The sequence below is a fragment of the Xyrauchen texanus genome, chromosome 29 (assembly GCF_025860055.1).
Source record: "Xyrauchen texanus isolate HMW12.3.18 chromosome 29, RBS_HiC_50CHRs, whole genome shotgun sequence".
Classification (NCBI taxonomy): Eukaryota; Metazoa; Chordata; class Actinopteri; order Cypriniformes; family Catostomidae; genus Xyrauchen; species Xyrauchen texanus.
In genome coordinates, this window is record NC_068304.1 from 3,633,296 (window position 1) to 3,647,496 (window position 14,201).

Below are 14,201 nucleotides of genomic sequence, written 5' to 3' on the forward strand. Positions count from 1 at the left end.
TCTATCTATCTATCTATCTATCTATCTATCTATCTATCTATCTATCTGTTTCTGTCTATCTGTCTTATCTATCTATCTATCTTTCTGTCTGTCAATCTGTCTGTCTTTATCTATCTATCTATCTGTCTTATCTATCTATCTTTCTATCTATCTTTCTGTCTGTCTTTATCTATCTATCTATCTATCTATCTGTTTCTGTCTATCTATCTGTCTGACTTTCTATCTGTCTGTCTGTTTTTCTATCTATCCATCTATCTGTCTGTCTATCTATCTGTCTGACTTTCTATCAGTCTGTCTTATCTATCTATCTACCCTATCTATCTATCTACCCTATCTATCTATCTATCTATCTATCTATCTATCTATCTATCTATCTATCTATCTATCTATCTTTCTGTCTGTCAATCTGTCTGTCTTTATCTATCTATCTATCTATCTATCTATCTATCTATCTATCTATCTATCTATCTATCTATCTATCTATCTATCTCTTTCTGTCTGTCAATCTATCTGTCTTTATCTATCTATCTATCTATCTATCTATCTATCTATCTATCTATCTATCTATCTATCTATCTATCTATCTATCTATCTATCTATCTATTCGTCCATCGTCCCCTTTCATTTCTTTATTATAATGTGCTGAATATCGTAGATGAATTAAACATACACGTGTGTATACTTGTGTAACTGATTGTATTCATATATGTATGTGCACTTTTCCTGAAAACAACACATGCAAAAATAACATCAATGTCTGTTGTTAAACTATAATAGTAACATCAATCCATAAATCAAAATGTGCAGAGACAGGATATGTTTTTGGAATAAATAGAAAAGTCATTTACTATTTTTCACAAAAATACACAACAAACTGTACATATCACAACCTGACCATTCTTAAATATATTCTCACTTATAGTACATAGGCTGCACATGATGTGAACACTGAAGTCTACAGAGACTAAATATCCAAAGAGGTTTCTTTTGATGGAAAAACACTTCACAAATCCAGATGCAGAGCGTTTTTGTTAACTTCAGCATGTCACAATGATGCTAATCACTACTCTAACCAACAGTATTGCATTTCCTCTGCTCAAGAGGTCAATTCACTGCCAAATAAACTTAGAGTCAAGTGATGGTTTTGGCAGAAAAAAAAAGAGGCTCTAAATGAACCAGTCAGTGAATGCAAGAGTGAGTTACATTGGGAATAAGAAAGATATTTAAAGATAAAACAGTGAGAGAATATAGACAAGTTGTTAAATACATTTTGGTTGAATAAGTAAAAAAAATATCTTTTTTCTTTTAGACAAGTCAGTTATGTGGTGAATGCACCAAATTATAGTGATGATTTTGCCAATACTGTAAGTTGAATCATTCTAATGACGTCCACTCAGCTGTGCTCATCACACATCAAACCTCTGAATTGGCAATCACTCTGTCACACAGAATAACTGCCAAACGACATGCATCAATTCTTTTCAAAGCACATTACATGCCTATCCTGTTGATCAGATGAATGCAACTCATCAAATGTTCGGTTTGCGAATTGCATACAGGAATGAGCCCTCGCAAGCATCGCTCCAACTCACACACACAATATTGTGAATGAACATTGAATGTAACTATAGACATCTTTATATCATAGGTTGCTTGTTCTGGTAACTGAATCTTATATTTCATATGATAGTTATAAAATAATAAAGCAAAAATGGAGGTTACGGTGAGGCACTTAAAAAGGAAGTGAATGGGGCCAATTTTTGGAGGGTTTAAAACAGAAATGTGAACCGTATAATTTTATAAAAGCACACACATTCATTCTTCTGTTAAAACTTGTGCATTATTTTAGCTGTAAAATCGTTTAAATTGGCGTTTTATGGTTAACAGCGTTACATCATCATTGCAACAAAGTTGTAAAATTGGATATCAATTTTGCACAGATGCGGTTAGTAAGTGATTTTATCACACTAATATCACGTTAACACGCATATTGTTTATGTCCTGTGGCTATATTTTGAAACAGAGTATTTTAAAGTTTCCGATTGGCCACATTCACTTCCACCTCGATTTTTGGTGGGAGGGACGGGTCGAAATACATTTTTGTGGTAATCAATACAAATGCTGTCGATTGAGCTTAACTTGTATTGAACCCGGAATATTCCTTTAAAGGGATAGTTCACCCAAAAATGAAAATTCTCTCATCAGTTACTCACCCTCATGGCTTCTGCTGAATTTCAGCTCTGGAGGTCCATATAATGCAAGCGAATGGGTGCCAAAATTTCATAAATCCACATAAAGAAAAAGAAAGTACTCCAGATGACTCCAGTGGTTAAATCCATATCTTCTGAAGTGACTTGATAGATGTGGTTGAGAAACGGATGAATATCTACATAACTTTTTCCTTGAATTTCTTCTTCTTGTCCAGAAGGGGGTGTATGCATGAAGAATGTGAATATCCAAAAACACAAGAAGAAGAATGTGAATGTTAAAGTGGAGATTGACTGACAGGGAGGAGAATTTTTAGTAAAAATTTAATTAAATATTGATCTGTTTCTCACCCACACCTATCAAATCACTTCTGGAGACATGGATTAAACCACTGGAGTCATATAGATTACTTTTATGCTCACTTACATTGTATGGACCAAAACACCAGATAAATTCTTCTAAAAATCTTAATTTGTGTTCTGCAGAAGAAAGAAATTCATACACATCTGGGATGGCATGAGGGTGAGTAAATGATGAGAGAACTATCCCTTTAAGCCATATTTGATATAATATTTGATGTTCTCCAGGGAAGTGTTTTTAAAAGGAAGATGAAACATATCAAATATCACAGAGGCTTTGGTTTCAAAACTTCATTCCAGACAATAATAATAAAACCTCAACCTCAAAACCTCAAAATCACTAAACAAAAATTTGAAACAACAATCAATCTAGACTGTACATAACATTATATTATAAGCTTTTATAACTTTTTAAAATGGCTTTCTTTGAATATCACAAATAAAGAAAGAAAACAACAACTAAAACATTAAAAAATAAAATATTGTTTATAATTAAATATTATTTATCTTTTGGTGTATGGAATCCTGGTTGAAAAGCATTCGAAAAAAACCTGAATGCCTGTAACACCAAAGCATTATCTTTAAAATAAATAATTTATTCTTGGCTCTGTGTGACTTCATTTAGAAAATCATGCCATTATCTGCTCTGGTTTGTGTCCATAATGTCTTTTGTATGTCAAACATACGAGACAGTGAAGCTGTTTAAAGTTCTCACAGTGAAAGTTCCTCTAGCAGATCTTCAGCCCAACTCAGGCCTCACTATTCCAGACCGGCAAAGTCAAGATATAAAACAACAACCACAACCAGGAGGTTGTTTACCACATTTTTAGCCATGATTTTGTTTTGGATTTGGTGATCTTGCTATGTAATCCAGCTGTAATTGGGCAGTTGACAGTCTTAGACACGCTGATTCCACACAACTGGTTATTTTAAGCTGGACTGAAGATCTGACCGATTGGAAGGGGAGACTGTAGTTTAGGCATCATAGCCCTTGTTTTGCAGGTAGTTAAAGAGAGCATCCAGTCCTTTAGTGGAACACCAAAGTTGTTTGAGCATCTGACACTCCTTCTCATTCACATCTTCCAGAAAAGACTTCAGGATGCTCCGCATCAGGCATTTGGACTCTTCCAGAACCTGTTAGAGGGATGAAGAAAGGAGAACTCTAGATATGAACAGAGCTTTTTAAATTAAAGAGAACAAGTCCTTTACAATTCATTTAACACTTCTTTAAATTACATAACAGACTTTCCAATACAAACATACCCGAGAGTAGCGTTGGTAAATCATTCAGTGAATCAGTTAAAAAATAATTCAGTGATTCAGTGAGTCAATGCTCAAGTGTTCCTAGATGTTCCATCACAGTGTTTTTCAGGCATTTAACTGGCCGTTAAATGCCTTTTGTTAAGTTCTCCCACATTTTAGTGCTTATATTATCCCACATGGACGAGTGATGCACTAACAGAAATGTGCACTTAACAACCACGCAAAATACAGTCACAGAGCACTTTATTATGTACACCAGTACATCTACTTATTCATGTGATTAGCTAATCAGCCAATCGCGTGGCAGCAGTGCAATGCATAAAATCATGCAGATACAGGTCAGGAGCTTCAGTTAATGTTCATATCATCCATCAGAATGGGGAAAAAATGTGATCTCAGTGATTTGGACTGTGGCATGATTGTTGGTGCTTGACCGGCTGGTTTGAGTATTTCTGTAACTGCTGATCTCCTGGGATTTGCAGACACAACAGTCTCTAGAAAACAAAAAATCCAGTGAGTGGCAGTTCTGTGGATGGAAATGCCTGGTTGATGAAAGAGGTCAACGGAGAATAGCCTGACTGGTTTGAGCTGACAGAACGGCTACAGAAACTGTTGCTTATGAAAATCCCAGGAGATCAGCAGTTACAGAAATACTCAAACCAGCCCGTCGAGCACCAACAATCATGCCACAGTCCAAATCACTGAGATCACATTTTTTCCCCATTCTGATGGTTGATGTGAACATTAACTGATGCTCCTGACCCATATCTGCATGATTTTATGCACTGCAGCCACAGGATTGGCTGATTAGATATTAGCATGTAGATGTACAGCTGTACCTAATGAAGAACTCAGTGAGAGTATATGATCTTTCAGTCTTTAACAATTAAGAAAACTATAGTTAATAGTAACTGTCTTTTTGTTACATCACTGAACAACTCCTGGACTCCTTGTTCATTCAAAGCTTTGAAGACTTAATGAAGTTCTCAATAATGTTTCATTTGACTATCAACTCTGTCTCAGATGTTTTAGGATTTTAGGTTAATACAAATTCCTTATAGACACAACAGACAACTGTTGCTAAAAGGTGCTATAAAAATAAAGTTATTATTATTATTGAACAGTTATATAATAAATGTTTATTGCATAGATCAGATAACAGGTATTTGATCAGAAGAATATGATTGCAGACTTTGGTTTGTTGGGAATTCTGAGCACAATTTGAGACACTGTTTCTTTTGAGACTCTAGATGAGAAATGTGTGATTACTAGTTTTTTATCTATGTAAAATAATCTGAGAAGCAGGAGACTTCAGTTGGCTCTCCATTTGATCTCATTACTGTCTAAGAGAAACAACTGAGGTAATTTGTGATACTGGTTTTCTTTCTTGGTTTGATTTCAACAATTTGGCAAGACTAGTTTGACCAACTGATTAAAAAAGAAGCAATTCAAAAGAATGATTTGCTCATTAAATGTCACTAATAGCTAGTAGTTGCATTACTTTCTGGTGAACCCGGTTATCCAAGGAAGTCTAGCTGGTTAAATTAGTTGAAAATCCAGGTGAGGACAACAGTACACCAACATCCCAGGCTGGAGACCAGTAAAAAAAATGTCCAAAAAAGCCAAAAAACAAAAGCAAAACAACATATGCTGTTGATCTGACCAGAGAAATAGAGACTACAGTCACAAATAGCTACTTCTAGACAATGGAATAATTTAGGAATTAGCATAACTAGAAAAATCCTAATAACTATAAAAAAAATGCCTTACTTTTCCAGGCCTGGAAATCCCAATTTCTAAATCCCCTGATATGTTCAGATTTTTCATGACCATGTGAATCTTACACAGTTGTGATTATGTTGATGAATAACAAGTTGTGTATATTTAGTGTTTAATACTGAACAGAGATTGTGATATATTTAAACTTTGCTGACCAAGGACACTTACCACAGCACTGCAGGCAGCCATCTCCTTTACACGTAACATGACTTCCTGGTTGAAGGTAGTGGGCCAGAACACTTGAGACACCAAACCTCGAGAACATGCCTCCTGTGCCGTCAACTTGCGGCCACAAAACAACATCTCGTTGGCCTAGATGGGGTGGATTGGAGACAGAGAAGAGAAAAGGAATCAGGATTTTTACCCCAAATTGGCTTCTACTAAATAAACATGTTATTTTGGCTATTTCTAATTGATTTCATGTTGGCTACAAATGTACCAGTGCTTCCAAGACCCCGTTTACACCTGATCCAAACACAAGTGGACAGTGCCAAATACTTAGCTGATCACTCCAACTACATTCAGGTGTTGGAGTGATGGTTTTAAAACAGTACGACATAACAGAGCCTTGTTTGTTAAAATCACATGATGTGGCCACTTTGATCACTAGTTTTAAACAAACGATTTGTAAAGGTTTCATGAAGCAGTCTTTCTGTTTTGACGCACCCATCGCTACTGATCAGATCAACTGTGACAGATGTTAATACCAAGTGTAAACAGGGTCCATGTGCCAGTGTGAAGTGGAAATCCAGGCATAAACACTCTCTGATGAGCATCTGAAATGAATGAACTCACTAGTGCCACTCCCAGTATATTTGGGAAGGTGTATGAAGAGCAGCCAGAGGGGGTCATCCGCAGGGCCGCACAGGGGGTCTGGAACCAGGCTCTATCACTGGCCCATACAATGTCACAAAGGGGCAAGATGGTGGCTCCCAGTCCCAAAGCTGGTCCATTGATGGCCACCACGATAGGTTTCTTAAAATGGATGAAGGCCTTCACGAAGTCTCTGTTGAAAGTTCAGAGTTATAACAGCCATGTTTATATGTGCTTTTGTGTAGGTCAATGGGTGTTATAGAATTACAGTGCTGTGAAAAAGTAAGTACACCCAAAATGAAATGTGTTTTCCAACATAACCATTTCACCAATGTAGATCGATAAAAAGCTATATCATTTCAAATATTACACTTGGAAATTACATTTTGTATTAATCTGTATAACAGAAATGTCAATTTCTTTTGCGGAATAAATGTATGCACCCCTACATTTATCACTACATCAAGTGGTATTAAGTAGAACATCATTAAAGATGAGAGAAGAAATTGGTTAATCATTATTTATTTTAATTATTTAAATATGTATGTTTAAATGTTCAGTTTTTTGTGGACAGTTAATTAGACACATTTTTTAAGGTATAAATCTTTGAAACAAATATATATATGGATACATGCCATAGAATCAGTGGATATGTTGTTATTAAAAGTTCTGCCGCTTTCCAGGGTACTTTATGAAAATAATTGCAGGGTAAATTCAATAGTGGTGAATAAGAGTGAATAGCACACCACGTCAAAAAATATTTTTGCTTACCAATTATGTTTTCACAACTTTCCAAATAAAGAAAGAATTAGAGAGCGATGAATTATGACACAGAAAACAGAAGATTGCAAATTTACCATCACTCTCTCAGCAACTGTATTAAAAAAACCTCATCGCCAGGGCCGTCACTAGTGGGGTGAAAAGGTGGTGACAATTCTTGGGGCCCACAGCCCAGGGGGGCAATGACAAACAGAAAAACAACTGCGCGACTCAAAAAAATGGAAAGTCCCACCCCAACCAGTGAACACCACCAATCAGCTTTCAGAACACTGGCACTGATCTGAGAACAGTTTTGATTTCTGCTATGGCGATTCTGCTATAACGCAAAGTTAAATTAAGTAGTGGAAATAACTGTAGACTAAGAAAGACACATGCTCGAAAGCATCAGGAGAAAAAAAAAATCCTGGGGATCTGAAACAAATGGATAAAAATGAGCAGGAGGCCAGGAGAAGTGCAGGAGTCCAGTCTATCAAGACATTGGCTGAGTTCGGATTTGCATACTACCATACTATTCATATTATTTCTGCCATAGACACGTATGAGTAGTATGCTATTCCGAACTCAGCCATTGTTATCTAAGACAGGTTAGTGCACAGTAGGGATGTCAAATGGGATGGTCAAAATCCCTGTCTTTGCGAGGTATTAATGTAAACAGATTTGGCTTGTATAACGTGCAGGAAAAATATCGGATGTGTGTCATGACGGAGGATGGATTAGACTTTATAGGGTAAATGCAGAGATTCAGATCTGCCTCTGTTTGAAATGTTTTACTAAGACAACAAAATTGTCAATAAAAATAGAAAACAAGCAGACAGGTCCAGATATTTAACATTATAGATATCTCGCTGATACCGACAACGCGTCGCCGCTTCTTTCAGATCGTGTCTTTGATAATTAATTAATTGTGTTCGTCGCTCATGGGATTGAGCTCTGATTTCTGGCTTTTGTCGGCGATCTCCACAAAACTGTCGGCGAGTGAAAATCGGTCCTAAAATCGTGTAGTGTAAACTCGGCATAAGTCAGCAAAAAGTTCCAGCATTTGGATTTTGATAAATAGAGATCGTTTTATCGCCCAGCTCTATGCAAATGATATTTAAGAGCTGCAGCAAAAGGTTTTCAGTGAATATTGACTTAAATGTTTGCCACACAATACTTGGAATTTAGCGTACAATCATTCAGACAATGGTTCCTTTTTGGAGCCCGACAGCCTCTTGGAAAAGAGCAGCTTGGAAACTCTTGAAAATGTTTTATTTTGTGTCCCACAGAAGAAAGAACATCACATGGGGTTGGAATGACATGAGGATGAGAATGATGACAGAATTTTAATATTTGGTTGAACTATCCCTTTTAGAATCTTGTTATTTGATAAGAAATATGTCAAAGCCCCTAGACCTATCCCTAAATTCTGATTGGTAGATAGGAATGTTGTTTTAGGATGTTGGTTAAGGAAGATTCATTTGAACTGAATGTATATTGTAATGTCTTATTTTTTTACCTCACTGCATCAGCAATCCTGCTGCTCTCTTTCCTGCGGTCAGTGGACAAACGTCCGATAAGATAGGAAGCGTCCAGGCCGCCGCAGAAGATGCTCCCAACTGCACTGAGCAGTAGAAGCTTGCTGTCATCGGCAGCCGCGTTCCCCAGAGCCCGACACACTTCCTTCATTATCTGCACAGATACACAGTGAACACTGTTTTCTATCAAATCTAAACAAAAGCAGAGATTGACGCGAATAAGATTCACAGCACAAATGCCACTCTGACAAGCCCTTTGGCTACTTCCTGTGGTTTTATTACTGCACATAAAAAGAAAAATATAAAACGATTGATTTATAACTGTATCCACAGTTTTCCTGACTAACCATTGGGTGCCGCCATGGTTCTAATCACCGCTGGACTGTTTATTGGTTCCTGTCTTCAAAAGAAGAATGATAAAAATGACCGATATAAGTAAAAATTAGATCATGCTCAAATTGTGCAGTTGTTGGCTCTCATAACTGGAAGTAGTTAGTGATATCAACATAACTCAGCTTCACTTCATGCACCCACTCTTTAAACTTTGACGGGTGAGTCACTGTCTAAAAACAGTCATCAAGACCTTCTAAGCCTTGTACACACATGCAGCAACTTCCAGCGACAATGTGACTAGATCTCATTAATTTTTAATGAGATCTGGCGACTTCTGCCGACACAAGCAACAGTGACCTCTGGCGACTAGAGATGGATGTGTCCAGCGACTTGAGATAGTAGAGAAAAGTTTATCCTTATAGCATTGAGCAGCAACTATCGGGAGTGACAATCAGTCCAGTTGAGTCGAGTGCAGGCAAGACAGAGGAGACAGAGTGAGTGATTCCACTGTTCTATTTGATCTGTCTGTAGGCAGACACATGGATATAATAAAAATGTATACTTGGAAAATAAATTGTCGGCAGTCTGAGTGAGTTTGATTTGAACTTTGAACGTCGTTTCATCTTGTTAATGATATGATGCAATGAGTGCCGATGCATTTCATATAAAATCAGTTTCCCAAGCAGATTGTGCATTTTTAGGAACAAGACAACTGATTCCTTTTATTAGAATCATATCTTAGTTTAACTGGCAAAATGCCTCACCTGTGATCAGATTTTCAAGAGATATCACCAGACATGCAGTCAGGACATGGGCGACTTCACAGTACAGAGACTAGCGACAGTAAGCATTCAATTTGCTGCATGTGTGTACGGGGCTTAAGGTATTGGCACCATGTAGCCACATGCTTTTTTTTAAATACATTTTTACAAATTTATCACATTAAACATCACGTTTTCAGCTAAGAACACAAGCCGATGCGATTGAAAACACCAAAGACCGGAAATCAAAAACAGGAGTCCGTTATGAATCATGGAACACTACTGCATTAAGGATAGAAAGAATATATTGTAATTTTATAAAACAAATATACTGATGTATGCAAATATTCACTGTCTGTTTATAATTGCACAGTTTATAATATTGCTCTACTTACACCATACCACATAGATGACTATTTATATCACTATTCTATATTTCATATATCTGTTCTTATCAGTGTACACCAGTGATGGCCCTACATAATAAGTGACATGAGAGGCTGCATAAGTGCCCTACGACCACCAAGTGGCTCCCCACCACGGGTTCAGTTTAGCCAAATAATTATTTGCACATAATAATATCCACGCAGCCTAGCTATATACATGGCAAAGTCCGATGAAACCTGTCAAAACTATGCAACATTATATAAGTGTTGAGGAAAAGGCATGGGGACATAAGAATATACATTTGACGTATAACAAAGAACTGCCGTGGCAACATTTGTATGGCAGTTGACTTTCTGTGTGGCCGACCCACACAGGTCTTTCACTCTTCTCAACATTACATCCCATATGAACTGTATATCTGGGCAAAATGTTTTTTTTTTACTAAAATGCTATTTACTAAAACCAACACTTTCATCTGCATGTTGATAAAACGATCAACAAGTCTGCTAATCGCCTACATGCATTAGAAGCATACAGATCACCCTTCTCAGTCAAACTCTGCGTACACTCATGCTCAAAGTATCAGCTCACTCATTTACATTTATGCATTTGGCAGACGCTTTTATCCAAAGCGACTTACAGTGCAATTATTACAGGGACAATCCCCCCGGAACAACCTGGAGTTAAGTGCCTTGCTCAAGGGCACAATGGTGGTGGCCGTGGGGTTCGAACCAGCGACCTTCTGGTTAACAGCCCTGTGCTTTAAGCACTACGCCACCACCACTCATTGCATTTCGTCATTTCAGACATGTCCGAATAAGATGTTTCTCAGCTCCGTGCACAGTGGACTCGAGAACTGTTGCTGAACTGATTCAACTGGATCACTAAAAGAACCAATTCTAAGTAATTATTTTCTAACGGTAAAGAAGATCAAGGAAAAAAGTATTTTACCATTAAAAAAATTACACATTTTTGTCCTAAACCTACTGTCAGAAAACTAAATTGATTTTTTCAGCAAAACATCAAAGATCCAAAAGCTCAACACAGTAGAACCATCCAGTGGCAATCCTTCTGGACTCCTGCAGTAGTTTCTCTGGGTTAAGCTCTTCAGAAGCACCTATGAAGATGAGCTGATGTGCTGTTTGTTTATCCTCATAATAGAGTGAATATTGTGTGAGAGTTAAGCCTGTTAGACAAGAGCTTATCTGAACTAACACATTTTGTGCAGCAGCTCAGCGTGCCCCATTTGTGAGTGCAGGCATTTAGTGCTGCGTATCGGCCTTTGTCATGCTACTCTGCAAACAAGTTTTCTGGAGAAGCGAGTGAGCCATCACAGCGGGAATGTGTTTGATATAATTAACACCTGATTTACTGTGTTTTACTGATAGCAGAGACAGCAGCGCTGTCAGAGTGGAGCGCTCTAGTTTTAGATAATTTTTTAGCTGTACTTGCATTGACTTTGGTATCATAGGCAGGGGCTAAATTGGGATTTTGGAAGTGGGGGACCCTAAAAAATTTAATTTCCGGTCTTCACTGGCTGGGGAGGCGGTGCCAGGGCCATCTACGTCAGTTCCCCATCAGGAGGACATAAAGCAGGGGGAATTCTTGGCTTCCCCAGCCCTTAGAGGATTTCCTGCAGGGGATTTCCCTCTGGAGCAGACATGAGACGAGACCCTTTGGCACCACTTTGACCAAGTGTACATGATTGATGTTCAATGCCTCCAGTCAGACATTCCACTTGCATTTTAGTTTTTCGTCTTTTTTTTTTTTTTAATTATCAATGATCGGTTGTATTGAGTGACGTAGGACACTCAGACAAAAGAGGATACAACACAACTTTTAATACCGAAGAGTCGTTCGGCTCACTATAATCCGATGGTGGGACATTTAGGGAAGAAAAAACACTGAACCATCTTATGGCCCGTTTCTATTGGCCGAACATTCACGTGGATATCACAGGTGGTGTGTGGCATGCCTTGAATGTCAGCTGGTGAATCCCCCAGCCACACCAAGAGCACTATTGTGCCCCCTTCCATTAATCGACTTCCCCTTCAAAAGACTTGGTATGGACCTCGTCAGGCCAATAGAACAGACGGCATGCGGGCATCACTTTGTGTTGGTTCTGGTGATCTGGTTTGTCAGAATTACCACCTCAACCACCTGAAACAGAGGAGAGAGGCGGTCCCTGTGACTTTGGTGATGGTGGTTCCGGAGAGGGAGGAACTCGGAGCCGAGGTGAACTTAAAAGCTACCGATCGAGTCACCCCAGTCTTATAGAGCCCCATATCGAAACCCCAGGGGTAGTGATACATAGTCGTACCTACTGATTACATGAGCACAAAAAAAAAAAAAGTTGTTCAGGATGAATTAAAGGCTATGCTGAATATAGTGGTAATAGAACAATCCCACAGTGACTGGGCCAGCCTGGTGGTTCTTTTTCATAAGAACGATGGCTCAGTGCAGTTCTGTGTGGATTATAGGTCTGATATGTGTCAATTTTATGCATACCCGATGCCTCGAATTGATGAGCTGCTTGATCGGTTAGCCACGGCTCGCTTTTATTCGACACTAGATTTAACAAAGGGAATATTGGCAGATCCCCTTAACTCCCATGTTCCGAGAAAAGACAGCATTTTCCACACCTTTCGAATTACACCAGGCCTCATCTCGTGATTACCCATGGTAAAGCGAAAACATCCATATCATCATAAAGCTAATAGGCAAATGTGCACCCATTTGAGGATACAATACATCGCACCATGTATGCACCCAATGACAATGTATTTTAATTGACCAATTTCAATGAATCATGTAAATGGCCTTACACCAATTTGTGACGCTTCCATTCGGTTTGTTTGGGGCCCCAGCTACGTTTCAGAGGCTCATGGACAGAATCTTCAGACCGCACGCTGCTTACACCGCTGCCTATCTGAATGACATCATCATTTTCATTAATGATTGGCAGCGGCACCTGCAGAATCTGAGTGCTGCCCTGAGGTTGTTGAGATAGGCAGGACTTACGGCAAACCCAAAGAAGTGTGCAATTGGCCGGGAGGAAGTATGGTATCCGGGCCTCCACTTGGGTCATTGCATCACCTCTGGTCTAAAGTTAAGATTTGACAGGACATTAATCCTAACTGAAATCACAATGGTTACTAACAAGAAAAAAAAAAAGGATTCTTAAATTGGGATGTTTCTGTAATATGATCCTGCTGCATCCTATCATTATCATATAGGTGCTGTAGCGATTTCAGCCATTCTGGAACTTCCACCAGACCAGCCATTAAATTAGCCACGCCCCCCTCTTTCCAAAACTCTCTACTCCAAAGACACTCAGACACAATAGAAACCATTGTGTTGGAGAAGATGCAGTGCAATGGGTATATTTGTTACAGATTCAGGTGTGATATTTTATGGGACCTAATTCAATGATATCAGACTGAGTGCTGAGCAGTATGGGAAGATACATTTAATAGAGTTTTAGGATGGGCTGACCTGTGAAGATACCCCAGGCCAGGCTAAGTTTTCTAATATGATCCACCTATGACACTCTTCCAAGCCTTGGAAATTTGTCTCTGTGGTATGATAAAGAGGAGAGTTGTCCCATCTGCAAGGTTCCAAAAGCAAATCTGCAGCACATGTTGGCTGGGTGCAAGACTGCCTTGGCTCAAGGATGGTACAGGTGGTGGGATGATCATGTTCTGTGAAAGCTGGCAGATATCCTTGAGGTGTGTAGAATAAAGGCCAACAAAGGCCATCATGCTCCTCAGAAGTAGTACATTGAGTTTGTTTAAAAGGGAGGTACCACACAAGGCACGGCACAGAGGGAGGAAAGGTAAATCCTGGCACATGTCAAGTCAAATGTATTTGTATAGTGCTTTTCACAACAGGCATTTTTTCAAAGCAGCTGTACATGACATTATGCTACAGAAAATTAATGAATATAATGCCAATATTAATTATTTATGTTTAGAACTATTAGTGGTTAAAATGAGTAAACTAAG

The 14,201-nt window shown here is 38.5% G+C and overlaps 1 protein-coding gene across 1 annotated transcript in view; it reads right to left on the reverse strand.

The window, feature by feature from the left end:
• Window positions 1–2,991: 2,991 nt before the first annotated feature.
• LOC127623249 (chromodomain Y-like protein 2) overlaps window positions 2,992–14,201 on the reverse strand; it is a 77,786-nt gene continuing 66,576 nt past the window's right edge. Inside the window, exons 4-7 of the mRNA XM_052097605.1 lie at window positions 8,698–8,870; window positions 6,405–6,615; window positions 5,778–5,921; window positions 2,992–3,701 (exon numbers count right to left, since the gene is read on the reverse strand). Of these exons, the coding sequence (XP_051953565.1) occupies window positions 3,543–3,701; window positions 5,778–5,921; window positions 6,405–6,615; window positions 8,698–8,870 (687 nt within the window). The 3' untranslated portion in view covers window positions 2,992–3,542. The remainder of the gene's footprint in view (window positions 3,702–5,777; window positions 5,922–6,404; window positions 6,616–8,697; window positions 8,871–14,201) is intronic.